The sequence below is a fragment of the Miniopterus schreibersii genome (assembly GCF_964146895.1).
Source record: "Miniopterus schreibersii genome assembly, chromosome: 1".
Classification (NCBI taxonomy): domain Eukaryota; kingdom Metazoa; phylum Chordata; class Mammalia; order Chiroptera; family Miniopteridae; genus Miniopterus; species Miniopterus schreibersii.
This window is the reverse complement of record NC_138101.1, coordinates 119,386,950-119,405,409: the sequence shown is the minus strand read 5'-3', so window position 1 is coordinate 119,405,409 and position 18,460 is coordinate 119,386,950. Positions and strand designations below refer to the sequence as shown.

General features: G+C 38.8%; 1 protein-coding gene across 1 annotated transcript in view; it reads left to right on the top strand.

Annotated features, from left to right (window-relative positions):
• ITGA8 (integrin subunit alpha 8) overlaps positions 1-18,460 on the top strand; it is a 171,239-nt gene that overhangs the window by 37,389 nt on the left and 115,390 nt on the right. The window contains exons 5-11 of the mRNA XM_081117581.1: positions 332-393; positions 1,451-1,496; positions 5,330-5,455; positions 6,909-6,953; positions 9,442-9,485; positions 10,845-10,901; positions 13,254-13,306. Of these exons, the coding sequence (XP_080973707.1) occupies positions 332-393; positions 1,451-1,496; positions 5,330-5,455; positions 6,909-6,953; positions 9,442-9,485; positions 10,845-10,901; positions 13,254-13,306 (433 nt within the window). The remainder of the gene's footprint in view (positions 1-331; positions 394-1,450; positions 1,497-5,329; positions 5,456-6,908; positions 6,954-9,441; positions 9,486-10,844; positions 10,902-13,253; positions 13,307-18,460) is intronic.

The following is an 18,460-nucleotide window of genomic DNA, read 5'->3' as shown; positions in this document are numbered from 1 at the left end:
TTTGGCTTCACTAGGAAGCCGTGGACAACACAGAAACACGTTCCTGCCACTTGAAAGTAGTTGAGAGACAGAGATTTGATTTCTTCAAACAAACATGAGTCTAAAACCCAATATAGTAACTCCAAGGGATGTCATTCCTGTGTATATCAGTCTAGAATCACAATGATATTTGGGACAGGAAAAGAGATTGAAATATGTCTAATAAATTACTTGCAATAGATTTAGAAATAAATATAAACCACATATGGATCATTTTAAATTTAGAAGTCTATAGAGAAAACAGCAGAATATCCTGAATTGATTGTTAAAAAATATATTTTGATCATTCTAGGTAATGCTGATCCTGAAGGCCAGGGTTACTGCCAAGCAGGATTTAGTCTGGATTTTTATAAGGTGAATTCCTTTGTTCTTGTAGCTTCTAATATTTATCTTATCTGTTTGATTTTTTTTTTTTTTTTTACTTTCTGCCTCCCCCTTCCCTTTTCCCTCCCCCCCACCAAAAGAAACTGTCACCACCAAAAGAAACTAAGTATGTATCTAGCCTCTTTTGGCAACTTCTTTAAATTTTTTTGTTTACTCTTTTATTTCTTTTAAAGGAATCTATGCACATGACCACCTATTAAAATAATACAAAAATACATATGATGAAAAACAACAGTCTTTCTTCCCACCCCTTGAGGTTATCATTTTTAAATGAAAAATCTCAAAAACTCAATAGAGAAATGTGCTTCTGAAAAGCTCACAAGCATCTGTAAATTGTTTTATCTCTTTGCTGTAACTGACCGACCAGTTAGATTTAACGTGTGTTAAAATTCACATATCCTTTTACAAAATTAAAAGCAGAGCTGTCTAGTAAGAATATAGGAGGCAAAGATTCCACTGTTTTAAAAATAGTATAAACTTCACCGACATCTTTGTCTTTATTTTTTCCCCCACTGAAAGTTAAGGATGCAGAGTATAGAAGGTGGGGTTGTAAGTAAGAAAGAAAATTTGTATTTGCTAGTTTGAAGTTCCTGCTCTCTCTCCTGGGAAAGGTGGGATTGCAAACGTATGGAAAAAGTAGGCAATACTGTGGCCTTGAGATAAATAGAAACGGAATTTTCATTTTATTACCAGGGCTAGAAAGGCCATGTCTGCTAAATTGTACATAAATATGTAGATATTTTGCTTACCTATGGCAGTGCCAAAAAACTGAAATTATATATTCTCAGGGGATAGAATTCAACTCACCCAATTAAGTCAAGTTAAAAGTATATCATATAACACACTAAATAGTTGAAAGCAAAAAAGGAAAGCAAATGACCTGCATGATGCAGATATAAAGGGCCTCTTTTAAAAATTGCTTTTTTATGTACAACAAATTGTTAGAGCAATGCTTATTAACAATGATTTATCATTCTTTTAAAAAATCTGTTTTTCTTTTCCAATTGTTGCCTTTTCTCTTTTGTAGAATGGAGACCTTATAGTAGGAGGACCTGGGAGTTTTTATTGGCAAGGTATGTTCTGTCAGCAGAGAAGACTGCTCGCTTGCTGTTGCTAACAAGCTGATGAAACTGAATAACATCAAACATTGACTTTTTATTATGTTAGTTTCATATCTATGTTCATAGCTTCTCAAGTGAATGAACTATTTCAGTTTGTACTTTGTTATACTCTTGCAACTTAATTCATTTATTCACTAACTACTTACTGAGGCTACCCCAGGCTTTGTGCTCGATGCTGGGGACACAAAAATGAGTAACTTCAGACATTGTTCCTGCCCTACAGAGGTTACAATCTGGGGAAAGACACAGGCATTAGACGAACACTCATACAAGTACTAAGAAATCCCAGGCATGGTGCTCACTGTGGGACAGGTGTGTCAGGATGGGGCCATGAGAGTATAGGGGACTGTTCCAGGGTGGCTGTATGTAGGTGTGTTATGTTCTCTGAACACTGGCTGACAGGGAGCTAGAATACAACCTGTGTCTGCTTAGTAGGAAAACCTGAATTCAGATGCAGGATAGCATCTGCCCAGAGGGGATGAGTTACTCTGATTCTTAAGTTTTTTAAATTTATTGATAGATTGGAGAGAGAGAGAGAGAGAAACATCGATGTGAGAGAAAAACCATTGATCCGATGCCTCCTGCATGTTCCTTCCTGGGGATCAATCTGACATCCCAGGCATGTGCCCTGACCTGGAATCGAACCAGCAACCTCTTGGTGCATGGGACAACACTCTGTTAGGTGGGCCAGGTACAGAAATCCAGGTACAGAAACTAAGGTACAGAGACTCACCAGGGCAGGAAGCTCTGGATGCCTAGCAAGGGGCAAAACTGGGGAAACAAGAACTTTGTCCCCAGGGTAATTTGTCCTCTCCTAGCTTATCACTGGTCATGCGGTTTAGACCCCCTGAGCCTTCCTCCCTAAAGATAACATCTAGGCCTCAGTTATATTTCAGCTCCAGGCCCAGATAAGCAGCGAAACCAGACAAGTGGCTGACTCAGGACCAGGTACATTGACTAATGACCCCCTGCCCTGGCACCGAACAATCAGCGGAAACCACGACCCTGAAAGAGAGCACCTGGAAAGCTGCTGAATATTCTATTGAGACCCTCCCCTGAGACCTCCCCTAAGATTCCTGCCTGTAAGAAAGAGAGAAATAGCTCAGGACAAAGGACACAGCACTCACTCTCCACCAGGGGAGCCCCAGTGCCATCTCCATCCCTCTGAGGGGACCCCACTGGACTTGAAACCAGGGGAGCAATGGGCAGTGGCAGCTTGTCCCTGGCTTACCCCCCGAACCTGTCTCCAAAGTCCCGGAACCTGTCCCCTTCTCCCTCTCTGACTTCTCAGGGAGCCAGAGCAGCCCAGCCTAGGCTCTCCTGTTGCTGCTTCTATGCTCTTTCTTGTTTCACTGTCCCAAGTATATTTTGCTGCCATCATGGACCCAATACCCTTTGGCTCAGTGCTGTGTAGCCCTTCCTTTTGGATAGCCCAGTCCCCTTTTAATAAATTTTTAAAAAATTCTCACCCGAGGTTATTTTTTCCATTTCTTTTCAGAGAGAGTGGAAGGGGTGGAGAGAGAGAGAGAGAGAAACATCAATGTGAGACACATCAATTGGTTGCCTCCCTCCCTCGCCTAACCAGGGCTAGGGATCAAAACTCCAACAGAGGTACTTGCCTTTGGCTGGAATCGAACCCAGAACCCTTCAGTCCATGGGTGGATGCTTTAACCACTGGAGCAACCCTTTAATTTTTTAAATTTACCCATCTGAGATGGTTATTTAGCCTGCCCATGCAGCACCACCAACCACTAACCTTTCACTAACCAACTGAGCTACCCGACCAGGACCCTCTGCTTCTTATAAAGATGTTACACAGGTCAACTAACCTGGAAGCAAACAGTCCTGAACTGAGTTCTGAACCCTGACTAGGAAGTACTAGGTGAAGAGAGGAGGGACTGTGTGAAAATGATCTTGCAGATATTTGGTCCGGTCCAAAGTATCCAGGAAGACATTTGGTCCACAGCATCCCATTTAGCCAACCCCACGTGGCTGGGAAAAAACAACAACTTACATCACTTGCATAGTGGTGATAACTGAAGCCATGGGTGTGGACAGGATACCTAATTAGAGATTACAGAGAATATAGACTGAATTTGGCTGCAAAGTTTAGGATAAAGATAGAGTAGCATCTAAGAGAGGTGGATAATTGAGAGAGGTGTGTTTTTTTTTATTTATTTATTGCAAGAGACCTGATCATGTTTAAAAAGCAATGGGAAAGATACAGGTGAGATGAATTTATGATAAAATTTTATATGAAGTTATTGCTAAGCTTAATTCATACATATACAACTATGAACATAAAATATTTAACTTTTTAGTCTTTAAAAATTATTTTGCAAACTAAAATCTATCATTTATGCAGTGGATGGGTATAAAATTAAAAATGTATTTACAAACTATTTAAATAGATTGCCTTCTAAAATCACTTGATTAATTATTTTCTTTCCTTAAATTGAAAAATGCCTGATACACATGATTTGCTGAAAATTAGCCATATCAAGGGTATATAGAAGCATTTCTCTGAGATAGATAATTTAAAATTTTATTCAGTCTTAAGATTGTAATGTTAATAGAAGCAGCTAGAGGAAACAAGAAAAGGCAGCGTGTATGTGAGAGGAGGGAAGCGGGTGTTTAGCTTTAACCTAGAGAAAATTGGCAAATTCTACAGACATTGTTCAGAAATTCATGTGTAAATACCATTGTCTTAATATAAGAACAGTCATTTCAGGCACAGTCATTTGAATATATTTATGGCCTAGTTTGACAGTTTTATTAGTTTTGGACTTCAAAAAAGACTGTGGGAATTTTTTCTGAATTCCCAAAGAATAATTTGGCTTTAAAATTAATATTGAATGTTAGTCTATTGAAAGCTTTCCTCCGTTTTTCTCCCAAAGAACATGAGATCACACTTTTTCCTTAGATGTCCATAATAGATATGGGAAGGCACGAAAATTGTAGTGGAAAACTGCTGGCCATGTTTTGGATTTCTGTTCATACCAATACAAGCATATTTCAAGACTTCTGATAGTGCCTTTCTGTGGGAGAGAGTAACCAAATTTCTGGTCATATCAATGTTGGTGTCCATGGATTCCTTTTATTTGCTAAAATTCTGGATCTCACCAGACCTAGCTGCTTCCCACTTTCATAATATTATGCTCTATGTGTACATTTTAGCATAAAATGTAAATGGCTCAAAAATTTTGTAACTTTTTCCTTTAATGAAGCTATTTTTCACCATCTTTTAATCAAATGATTTAGATTTAAAACATCTGTATTTTGTGAGAAGACAAAAAGTCTAATTAGAATGCCAAAGGAGACCTTCACTGTAATGCCAAATACCTAATAGCAAAACTACCACGTGACCTTAGAGAATGCACTTAAGCTCTTTGGGCCTCAGTTTTCTCACGAGTAAGAAGTTATAATTTGGCTAGATGGTATCAAAACTGGATGATGGTACTTCTACTAGAATGTTCTAGAATAAAAATTTAATCACATAAATTTTGCCTACAGGTGTCTTCACTCTTAGATATGTTTGTCATTTGAAGGTAGAGGGACTATGTTTGGTGAAGGGAGACAGATAAAACATATAGTTACTCTTTGATTCTTCTATTAGAATGGAAAGCTCCCCCAGCTGTAACCACCTTCAACTTGCAGTTCTAGTGGCAGGCAAGAAATTTCAGCATGGAAAATACACGCAATTCCATGATCATTTTTAAAGGAGTATATGTTGTTCAGAGGTTCAGACATTCATTCGGTTAATTTAATAATTTGTTTGAATGCAGGTCAGGTGATCACTGCCAGTATTGCAGACATCATTGCAAATTACTCATTTAAGGATATTCTAAGGAAACTGGCTCGAGAAAAACAGACGGACGTGGCCCCAGCCTCCTATGATGATAGTTACCTTGGTGAGATTCATTGCTCAAGACACTTTTGTTTCCTCAAAAGATAAACATATTAAATGTGCAGAAATAGTTTATTCCTCAATTACTTGATATTATTTTGGCATCTTATACAAATTTTCTTTTCTTATTAGCTTAGATGGACTCTTAACTTTCTTTTGATTCAGCCATGATATATAACCTGCATGATTTGACAGCTATTTTATAAGCTCTGTAATTGCCTCTTGCACATAATATATATATGTATATGTTTAATCCTCACCAGAGGATATTTTTTCCTTTGCTTTTCACAGAGAGTGGGAAGGAGGGAGGGAGGGAGGGAGAGAGGGAGAGATAGAGAGAGAGAGAGAGAGAAAGGAAAAGGGAAGGGAAGGGAAGGGAAGGGAAGGGAAGGGAAGGGAAGGGAAGGGAAGGGAAGGGAAGGGAAGGGAAGGGAAGGGAAGGGAAGGGAAGGGAAGGGAAGGAGGGAGGGAGGGAGGGAGGGAGGGAGGGAGGAAGGAAGGAAGGAAGGAAGGAAGGAAGGAAGGAAGGAAAAAGAAAGAAAGAAAGAAGAAAGAAAGAAAGAAAGAAAGAAAGAAAGAAAGAAAGAAAGAAAGAAAGAAAGAAAGAAAGAAAGAAAGAAAAAGAAAGAAAGAAGAGAGAGAGACTCTTGGGATGGAGCCTGCAACCGAGGTACATGCCCTTGGCTGGAATTGAACCCATGACCCTTCAGTTCATGGTCTGATGTTCTATCCACTGAGCAAAACTGACTAGGGCTGCACATAAAATATTTTTCCAGTAATGGAGACTATTCATTACTGGGGGCCCAGTACTGCACTGCAGGCAACATGGTAGTGGCCTTTCCGGTTTCTAGAGCAACATCAAGAGACTTTCCAGTTGCTAGAATGTTTGAAAATTCATTAATGTGCAAACCACACAATGTCATGTCACCACTATTGTTTCCTGTCTGTGGTATCATAATTGGCATTCTGATTGATCAGTGCACTTAAAAAATAGTTGTGTTTTGTGATCTCCTCTCACTTTAGAACTAAGTGAAATTTGTGGAAAATCATCATTAAATGAATTAGGAAATAGGCCTTTTTGGTGATCAGAAAGAGCAAAACCTGAGCACAAGGGATACCTTTCAGAGTGTCATGTCTGATCATGATGAATCTGTGACTTTGAAATGCAGTGGTTGCCATTTACACTTTGAGATGGGCTTTAAAAAGTGACTGCAGGCTCTGTGTTGCCAACTCAGAAATATTATGCTTCTGGGATTTAGTACAAAAGTGTTTGTATTGGTGTGATTAATTTTTCCCTTTATAGAACCTTAACCTTTTATGTTACAATATTTGTTGAGATTTCTGTACAAAGCAGTACTATGGTAGTTCTTTCATTTTTCTAGATATATGGCTCATTTATTTGTAAAGCTTCAAACATGTAATTATTTTGTTTTTGTTTTTGTTTTTCTTTAAAACAGGATATTCAGTTGCTGCTGGGGAATTTACAGGAGACACTCAGCAAGGTGAGAGATATGGTTGACTGTAAGTCATTTATAAAACATGGGGGAAAAGGTGAAAATGACCTAAAAAGACCTTTTACAAATGTAATATTCTTTGTTACACAAAATGTATATAAATGGAATCCCAGGATGTATATGATATTTTGTAGAAAAACAAAAAAAAAATACACTTTGGCATAGATTTTTAGGTCTTGAAGAATTTCATACGAATGCATGTCAATCTTTATGCAGTCTAGTTAAGCAATAAAAAATTAGTCCAGTAGTCCCATATTATGAATAAAAAAATACAGATGATTAATGACTTAGACAAAAGCCATGCTGTTAGTGACTATCAGGAGCATTTGACAGAGTTACTCTCTCCCTCCTCATTTCTTCCCTTGGCTTCTCAGACAGTGGCAGCTCCCTCTCCATCTCTTTTACTGGTTGCTCTTTAATTTCCCCCCTCATCTACGTGACCCAGGGTGAAATACGGCGACTCTTTTTTACTCACTGAATTCTCTCTGGGTAATCTCATTCAGTCTCACTTCTCCAGCTTGCACTGAATTCCAAGTTCGTGTGTCCAGTTCTCTACTCAGCATCTCTGTCTAAATAGCCATCCTAACCTTCCTGTGCTCAAAACGGAACCCTTAGCCTTCCCCACTGACACATGCACTATTCCATCATCTCCATTTCAGTAAGTGCAATGCCAGCCTCCCGGTTCCTCAAGCCAAATATCTTGAAGTCAGCCTTGAACTGTATTCTCTCTCCCACACCCCATCCATATCCTATCCCTGAGCAAATCCTGCTAACTAAACTCTCAAAATAAGACGAGAATCTGACCGCTTCTCACCTCTGTCACAGTGTCTACTCTGATCCAAGTCCCCGCTGACAGTATTGCAGTAGCTTCCTAGCTGGCCTCCCTGTGTTCATCTTTGCCCTCCTGAAGTCTACCCTGAACCCAGCAGCCAAAGTGGCACTTTAGAAACAGAAATCAGATTGTGTAACTTCTTTGCTTGCAGTGATGTTCCAACTCATTCAGGGTAAAATCCAAATCTTCACAATGACCTAAAAAACTCAATCATGTAGCCACTAATTGCTTTGACCTCATTTCCTACTCCTTTACCCCTCACTCTCTCTATTCCAGCCACCATGGCCTTCTTGCTTTCCTTTGAATACTCTAGGCACACTTATACCTCAGGACCTTTGCACTTGTTCCTTCTGACTAGAACATACTTCTCCCAGATTTCCATAATATTTACTTCCCCATTTTCTTCAGTCTTTGCTCAAGTGTCACCTTCTCTCTAAGTTGTTCCCTGGCTGCCCTAATACAAGTCCTTCCTCATCCCAACACTGTACTCCCTGTATCATTGCACTGCTTAGGTTTCTCCACTATAACTTATTTGCTCCTAAAATACCATTGAAGCAACTCTATGTTTTAAGTTGATGGCCTCTTTCAACTAGAGTATTAGCTCCATGAGAGCAGAGAATTTTGTCTGTTTTGTTAACTTGTGTATCCTATGTGTGCCTATAAATATTTGTTGATTAAATGAGTTAATTTACTATTGAAAAGTCCAATATCTAGCCCCAAATGAATCTTCTCTGACTACTAATGCTAACAGCATGACCACCCAACTTTGCTAATGTTCAGAACACCAGATAGAGTTCATGCTGGACTATGAGCTCTGCCTTTAGGGGCAGGAGTGGGGGAAGGGAAATTTGAATGGAAAGGGACTATCTTCCAGACCCTTCTTCTTTAAGTTAAACTAAATTTTTAACCACAATGAATCAAATAATAGTTGATTTATAGAAATGAGAGCTGGAAAGATCTTTGGTAATCAGAGATCCCAACTCCCACCTATTGCAGGTGACTGAAAAAAAAAAATAGGTTCAGTGACTCTTCCCAGGTATACAAAGTGCTAAGGACCAACACCACTACTTTCTGAATCTATAGCCAGATCTCCGTGCCTTGGAATACCTGCCCCTTCCCACCAGAGTTGTTTCCTGTATCTCCATCATTGAAGCTTCCTTTCTTGGCTGCCAGATTGCCCCCTAATTCCTTTGCCAACAAACTTCCAGGGGACAGACTCATATCATCTATGATATATGGCTTTTCCTTAGAAAACTGAAATTGTTTTAACATTTTAGTGTGATAGGAACTGTTAACTTTTTACACTAGTACAAAAGATGTCACCACGGTGAAAGCTGGAGAAACCAGGATAAGAGGCCTAACCTACAAATCACACAGAGACCTACGAGAAGCCAGGCTTATGTTCTAGAGGCAGAAACATAGAGACTGGTGACAGAGACTGCTGAAACTCAAAATACAAAGTTTGGTCCTCTGTTTTTACTGTCTGCTGCAGAAACAAAATCCAATGCATGCAAGACACGACTTCAATCTCCCAGCTCTCTACATGGTGTACTCATTTAAAAAATACTATCTTTAACTGATTTGCTGTGTAGCTGTTAAGTAAGTATGTGTAATTTACCTTCTAATGACTGTTTTTATCACCAGAATTGGTTGCTGGAGTTCCAAGAGGAGCACAGAATTTTGGATATGTGAGTACTAAGAATTCATTACAGGATATTTTCTTATGTATGCACAGAAATGTTTTGTTTCATACAACTTTTAATGCTTTTAAAATGCCCTTGAATAGCAAGTCCCTACCAAGCCATGCTTGTTTGCTTACTAAAAAGGAAGCTAGGTCCTTTTTAATGATCTATGTGCAGGACCAGCTACATAATTGGTGGGACCCAGTGCAAGAAAATGCAGAGCCCCTTGTTCAAAATTTTTAAGAATTTCAGGACAGTGATCGTTGGGCATTAAAGCAAGGGTGGGGCACAGGTCACACACCCATGAAGCCAGCTGATCCTTGTGCATAATCTAGGAATGATTGTTGATATGATCTACATTTTAATATGTCTCATATGGTAGAAATAATAAAATCCATTGTTATTTCACTAGTGCATTAGTTTTCTTAGGGATGCTATAGCAAATTACTACAAACTGGGCTTAAAACAACATAACTTTACTCTCTCAAGAGGCCTGAAACCTGAAATTAAGGTGTCTGCATGGTCACTCCCTCCAGTGTATCTAGGGAATAATTATTCTTGCCTCCTCCAGCTTCAGGTGGCCCCTGCTTCTCCTTGGCATGTGGCCGCTTAACTCTAATCTCTGCCTCAGTCTTTACAGGGCTTTTGTCCATCTGTATCTGTGTGCGTCCAGTCCTTTCCTTATAAGGACTCTAGTTGTTAGATATACAGGGCCTACCTAGCTCACGATCCTTAACTTATTTCATCTGCAAAGACTCTACTTCCAAATAGCAGCATGGATTTTGGAGGGATACTATTGAAATGTGTTATAATTAGTGGCCCCCCAAATAGGAAAAGGAAATAAATAGACCTCATGATGAGAAAAACTTTTTAAATAAAAACATCTTTAATATTGTTTATTTTTTAAAAGTCTAGTAAGCTTTTAATATTTATAGATTTGGGCTTGGCTGGAAAAGATTAAAAGGAATAATTTTGCTACATGAGTAACAGCTTAAAATTGGAAAGAGGCATGATCTCCATTTTCTCATAATAGCATGAATTTATCCAAAATGAATCTATACAAAAATGCTGATTAGGTCAATTAACTGACCATCTGATTAATTGCTCTCAATGTTCTTGAATTCCAATTTCATTTCTCCACTTCAGAGTACTAAGCATGCATTTTGTCTGAAAGGACCCCCAGACTTAACCATAAACAAAAAGTTCAATAGGATTTTAAAAAGATCATTCTTATGGGCTTACGTTTTTATTTTACATATAGCTAACTATTTATCACTCTTTTCCAAAAATGATTTGTTGTAATTAAATTTTTTCTCTCCAATTCTGTATCAAATGATGTAACCTATCTAATTTCTGTGATTTCAGGTTTCAATCATTAACTCCACAGATATGACTTTTATTCAGAATTTTACTGGTGAACAGGTAAAGACATTTTAATATCAAATAATGTCACTTAGTACTAATAGTATATACTAATATTTATATCATTTATTCTTTCATAAAATAAATATTTACTGAGTACCTACTATGTTCTAAAAGCTGTTCTAGGCACTGGGAATATAGCCATGCATCCGGCAGATAAGAATCCAGCTCTCTTGCAGCAGTGTCATGGAGGCAGTTGAGGGGAATGGCAATTGATTAATAAACAAATAAATACCCATGACAATTTCAGATAGTGATATTATATAAAGACAGATTTATAAAGTTATATAAAGACAGATTTTGATCTTTAAAAGCCAGAATGCCACTAACCGCTGGGATTTGAGAGCAATCCTGTTATATTAAAGCCCTGTATGCAGTGTGCTTGGTGGTGAGTTCTGGGTTCCCACCTTCTGTCTGAGAAGACCCAGGCTTCTCATATGTCCCCTGTATGGGCCAGAGTCAGTGACCCTGGGCTCTGCCTCCCTCCCTCGCTGTGACTGGAACTCTTCCTTGATCCCCAAATTATATGGAGGTTGACAAGCTCTCTGGCTCTGCTCCCTTCCTTCCAGGGAGGAGGTGCTCCTTCGCCAGCCACTGGCTGAGGTCTTACTAAGAATGGGCCAATGGCCCGACAGCCTGCTGTCATTCTCCTGCTGTAACGTGGCCTGGGGTCACACTTCATTCACCCTCCTGCGATTTCCTGGGTTTTGTGACCTCCTGAAATTTGCCACATTTCTTTAAACAGTGAATGTGGTGCTGACATCTAAGGTAGCCAGTCACGAGATGAACTAGTTTCTCTCTCCACCCAGGTTACTGAGCTTCCAGCAAGCCTCACATCTCAATCTGGCCGGCACATCTCGGCCTTCTGGATTATGATATAAAATACTGAAATGCTCAACTTTTAGCTAGAGATACAAATGTGGAATAATATATTTGTCATGCATTTTTGATTAATAGAGTTTTTCAATGAACACAGAGCATTTTTGAGGCCCTCCTTCCCCCAATAAACTGGGGCTTTAGGCTATCCATTACTCTGCAGTTTTCACCAAAGCATTTAACAGTGTCTCTCGTGACAGTCCTGTGGTAAATATGGAGCAATAAGGCTGGGATGATAGCGAAATTGGCTGGATTTATGAATTTCGAGTAACTATTCTCAAGTGGTGATAATGGTTTAATGAAAATCTGGCAAGTCTTTTCCTTTGCCCAGATTTGTTTTACATTTTACATTTGTTTTACATTAGAAGTTCCTTAAACATGATTAAATTTGGCTTTTCTATAACTTCTCATCCTTAATACCACCTACTTCTGCGATCTTGAACCTGAGAACTTAACACATAAACGATGAAATTCCTCTGGGTAAAGGCCACACAATGCCAAACCAGGATTAAGAATGTTACTGGAAGTGTTGGGAATAGAGAGAAGAGGTGGAGGGTTGAATTACTGTGAGACACGTTCGCTCCTGTATTCATTCCCTTTGCAAATGGTATCTGGCACCTGACACCTACTTTGAGTTAGATAAACCCTGGTCAGGCAGTGCAGATAGAAGAGTGAACAACACAGACCGAACTCTTAGCCTCCTGTGGGGCACACTTTTAGTGGGCTGTGTGCTGATTAAATTAGTGTCTAATGGGAGGCTAAGTGAGCTAAAGCACTGGGTGGCAGACTCTGGAAACAGGAAAATCCTGGCGAGCTGAAACAATAGGCCAACTCTGAAAAAAGGTTATAAATCTTGAAAGCATGGGTTGAAAAACAAAAACTTAAGAGCTAGAACATGGGGAGATTGTGGCACATTAGTAACATTCATAAAAGACATATGAATTGATACGGAGATGCAATTTCCCCCAAATTAAATCCCTTTTTATTCTTCAATGATATAAAGAGCGCAAAGCAGAGAATGTAAATCCTACTTAAGAGGAGTACCAGTGTGCTCATGGAGCATCACCTTCTCTTGGTATCACATGTAGTATCTCTAAGGAAAAGGGGCCGGGATGGCATACCGGTTAAAAATATCTCCATATGAGATTTCATACAGCAGTGGAATTAGATTTATTCTGTGAGGTTCAAGACTGTAGAACTGGATAGGGTTAAGGACTAGAAGTTACAGAAGTACCAGTTTCAGTAAAGGACATTCTAATAACTGAGTCCACAAATTGAATGGGGTATAGAAGGGAAAATTATGCAGTGGATCAGGGGTTAGAGTAAATGACTGAAGACTCTGTCCATGTCCAAGAGTCTATGAATTTAAATGCAAAAATGTGCTGCGCTGAGATGAATAGTTCAGGGAAAATTGAGACATGACTATAAAAATGATTTTGAATGCAAAATATGTCATCTTATGGTTTTCCTTTGCAGATGGCATCTTATTTTGGATATACGGTTGCAGTATCAGATGTTAACAATGATGGGTAAGTTAATAAGAACCTCCTCACTCACCATGTATTATATTCATTCATAAAATGTTACATTTTTCCCATAATGAAATACATCCTTCCATACCTCCTTGACAAGATAGAGGCTCTTTTGTTTTAACTTTTTTTGGATCAGGGCAAGATGATATATCTCCTGGAGAATTTTCTGTCATCTTAGTTTATGTCTTTACTGAGATTTCCTACATCTGCTACTTCTAGAAAAGGACTCTTTTCCTTAGTTTTATCTTTAATTTTATGAATTGAATAGTCCTTGATCATCCAAAATCCATAGCCACTGAAGAATTTGCTCATCTGTTTCTTTTCACACTGCAGCAAGTGATATATTCACAAAACATTTGTACATAAATATCTTTTCCCTCTTTTAAAAAATATTTTTTCTCTTCACATTGCTTTAACTGACATACTAGTAACACCACGGAGGAGATGAAATAATAATGTTATTTTTTTCAGATTATGGTAGTAAATTAAAGTTGAGATTGGACCAAACGACATGATAAATTATGTTTGTGTTTAAGTCATTACTTCAAAAATAATTATTAAACATCTCTTTGATTCACTAAAAGTACCTAACAGATAAAACAAATGATCAAATAAGAAAACCAATAAAATGAGATTAACATCATGATTATCCATCCAGTTAATATTGTTGGAGCACCTACTATGTGCCAGGCATTTTTCTCAGTGCCCAGAATATAGTGGGGAATGTTTCTGTTCCTGTGGAGCTCACATTTTTATAGAAAGCAAATATCTGAAGAATCCTGACTGGGTTGCAGGATCTGGACTAAGCACTTTAGATTCACCATTGATGGACATTAGCTGCTACCTTTGGGTAGCTAGAAATGTACTTTATGTATTATGCTGTGGCATATGATTGGAGGTATGTTTAGTAACTTTTGTTCCTTTAGGAAAATATATTTTTATTATTCTTTCATCAAACATATATTTCTTGAGCATCTACTAAACACTAGCAGTGTTCTGTGTGTTAGGATATAGCAGAGAACAAAATAGAAACCCCTGCACTCATCAAGGTTATACTAGAGTTGGAGGGCGGTGTAGAAGCTACGGATAAAAATAAACAAGTCAAGTAAAGAGTATGTTAGCTCATGATGAGCAGTATGTAGGAAATAAATAAAAGGCTAAAAGCAACCAAGATGTCCTGCAGTAGGCATGTATAAATAAACTGTGTTACATCCAGACGATGGAATGTTATTCGGCATTAAAAAGAAATGAGCTATCAAGCCATGAAAAAACATGGAGGAAACTTAAATGCATATTATTAAGTAAAAGAGGTCAGTCCGAAAGGCTACATAGTGTAAGATTTCAACTACATGACATCCTGGAAAAGGCAAAACTATGAGACAGTAATAAGATTAATGGTTACCAGGAGTTAGCAGAGAAAGGAAGTGTGGACAGGTGGAGCCCAGAGGGTTTTAGGGCAGTGAAACTGTTCTGTGTGATACAACACAGATCCACGGATCCACAGATCCACAGATACAACAGCATGGATCCATGTCATTATACACTTGTCAAGACTCATAGAAGGTGCACCACCAAGAGTGAACCCTGATGTAAACTGTGCACTTGGGCGATTATGATGCGTCAGTGTAGCTTCATTGATCGTAACACCGGTCCCACTTGGGGGGGATGTTGATAAGGGGGAGGCTGTGCATGTGGGGGTGGAGAGGGGGCACATGGAAGCGCTCTGTATGTTCTGCTTAACTTTGCTTTGAACCTAAAACTACTCTAAAAAATGAAGTCTGTTAATTAAACTTATATGGGGAAGAGTGTTCAGACTCCCAGAGGTGGAACAGCGAAGACGCAGGGAGGAGTAACGGTGGAGACCGGGGTCACGCAGGTTTGTGAGCACTGCATTTACTATGAACTGATTTACACAGCGCCACCCTGACTGCCACCGATAGGATGAGTCTGTTTCCAAGGAGGATACTATCTTGGGAGCCACTGGACTATTTGAGGTGCGGCAGTGGCTTCCTGCAGCTTCAGTTTCAACAGGCACGCTCTGCCTGTTGGGCGTGGATGCCATTGCCACGAGCCAGGTGACCAGCAGGGAGTAGAAATGGCTGCACTCTGCATAGATTTTAAAGATATATTTGCATGCCAATCTTATCCTCAAAGCAGGCGATGTAAAATTAAGTTGCTTTAATCATCAGCTGTCTGAGTTGGGAAAAGCAAGTAACAATTAGGACCCCCATTCACAATTTCCCACCTGGGTGAACTGCATTTGTTATCAGAGCCTTTTAGTAATTTAGAAAAAAAATGGCTGAAGGAGAACTTGAGTCTAAAACATGGCATGTTGTTCAGATTTAGGAAGCCCATTCTTTACGGAAAACAAAAACTCCCACAGTGGCCTTTGGGATACGTGTGAATGCATTTCTTTCAACAGATGGTGACACAAGCACAGGGCTTCTCAGCATTTTATAAAACACAGATGAACTCAGTATGAGTTCTTTACATTGCATTGAAAAATACGTCTATTATCTTAATATTGCTATTTTAAACAATAACGTGCCCCTAGAGTCTCAGTTTGTATGTGATTTGCTGTTTTTAATTATTTAGATGCTATGTAAATTCAAGGTCCTGTTAAAAAGGAGTATGCAGGGGGAGCCACTGAACACCTTTCATCGCAAAGAGAGATAGACAGAGAAGTCTGAGGTTACAATAATGAAGATATAACTTGCCATCCTCTCTTCAGCACCTGTATTTTTAGAATAATCATGTGTCTTATTGGTTTTCAAATAGACATAAATACGGAATGTATGGCATCTTGTGCGTCTGGGTTTGTGCTTGATCCCAGGGTGGGGGTCTGAAAACCACTAGTAACAGTGACAGCAGTGTCCTCACCTCCCTGGATGGGTACTCATCTGCAGGGAAGGTATCAGACAGCCCATCTGGGCAGAGACATGAACCTGCAGTCCCTCAAAAACCTTAGCAGAACAAGAAAAGAACAGCAGCAAATCACGTGTCGCAGTGACTTTCCCTAAATCTTGTTCCCATGTCAGACACGTGTGGCCTCACTTTGAGAAAGAGTGCTTTTGCCTTTCTTGATTTCTGTCCTGTTTGCAGCAGAGATCCTAAGGCTGCCTGAGATTTGCAGCAAACACGAATCTTTATCTCACAGTTTTCCTGGATATTATATATTTGGTCTCCCCAGTTTGTTAGCAGTTTCAAATGCAGAAAACTTATTCTCTATTGAAACTACTGTAGAACCTAATACGGCTATTAAGCAACAAAATTTTTATCGTGTATGATTAGCAAACAATTTTTTCCTCTCAATGTGCATTCATGTGTAATATATCTAATAACCTGTAACCATCCGTCCTATAATCCAATGAAGCAATCTAATATTCACTCATGAGGAAACTGAGGCACAGAATAAGTGAGTTGCTCAAGAGCACACACTAATTAAGGGAACATCTTGAATAGTTCCTGAACTTTCTGCTAATTTACCCAACAAGTTTTTTCCTGTTTTGTTTTTTACTATATACAGATAACACTTTATTAAGCTCTATAAAATAATAATTTCAGCCTTCACGGTTTTATAGTCTGTATTAGGAATTTTTTCTTTTAAAAAAAATATGTTTTTATTGATTTTAGGGAGAGAGGAAGGGAGAAGGAGAGAGAGAGAAACACCAATTGAGTGAGTAGCATTTATCGGCTGCCTCCTGCAAGCCCCACACTAGAGATTGAACCCGAAACCTGGGCATGTGCCCTGCCTGAGAATTGAACCAGCCACCTTTGGTGCATGGGATGACGCTCAGCTAACTGAGCAACACTGGCAAGGGCTCAATTAGGAATTTTCAATCAAATAAGTGAATAAAACTGTGGCATGACTCTCACTTTTAAAAGCTGGGAAATGGGATAAATTAGTATATTTGTTGCTGAAGAAATCCAATAACCACTTTTATTATTATTTTAAAAAATTATAATTATATATATTTAAGATGTACAACATGATGTTTTGATATAAATATGCATAGCAAAATGATCACTATGTTCAAGCTAATTAATATTCCATCTATGTGATCCATCTGTATCCTTCCAACTATGTGATCTATGTGTGGGGTCGGAGGTAGGGGGAAGGTGAGAGCATCTGAGATGTATTCTCTTAGCAAATTTCCAGGACACAATAGAGTATCATTAATGATAGTCTTCATGCTGCCCGTTAGATCTCTAGACTTATTCATACTACATAACTGCAACTTAGTTCTCTTTGACCAACCTCTCCCCATTTCTCCCACCTCCCCACCTCTGGTAACTACCATTCTACTTTCTAAGAATTCAAATTTTTATTTATTTATTTATTTATTTATTTATTTATTTATTTAATTTTAAAATTTATCTTTATTGTTGAAAGTATTACAAATGTTCTCTTTTTTCCTCCATTGACCCCCATCACTCTGCACCCCACCCCAGGCCTTCACCACAGTATTGTCTATGTCCATGTGTTATGCATATATGCATATAAGTTTTTAGATTATTCCCTCCCCACCCAGCCACCCACCCATCCCTGCCTTCCCTCTGAGATTCATCAGTCTGTTCCATGCTTCTATGTCTCTGAATTTGTTTTGTTCATTGGTTTATTTTGTTCATTAGACTTCACATATGAGCAGGACTATGTGATACTGGTCTTTCTCTGGATAGCTTATTTTGCTTAGCATAATACTCTCCAGGTCCCACCATGCTGTCTTAAAGGGTAAGGGATCCTTCTCTTTTACAGCTGCATAGTATTCTATTGTGAAAATGTATGAGGAGATGCTTGATATGATTTCAATCTTGAACTTGTAGAGACTTGTTTTGTGTACTAACATGGGGTCTGTCTTTGAGAATGTCCCATGTGCACTTGAGGAGAATGCATATTCCACAGCTTTGAGGTGAAATGTTCTGTAAATGTCAATTAAATCCATCTGATCTAGTGTGTCATTTAGAGTCACTGTTTCCTTGTTGATTTTTTGTCTGTAAGATACATCCAGTAAAGTCAGTGGGGTGTTAAAGTCTCCTACTATGATTGTACTGCTGTTGATCTCTCCCTTAAAGTCCTCCAGTTGTTTATTTTTCAGTCTGTGTAAGTCTTTTGTTCTGAGGTGGGTGTCTTCTAGGCAGCATATATTTGGG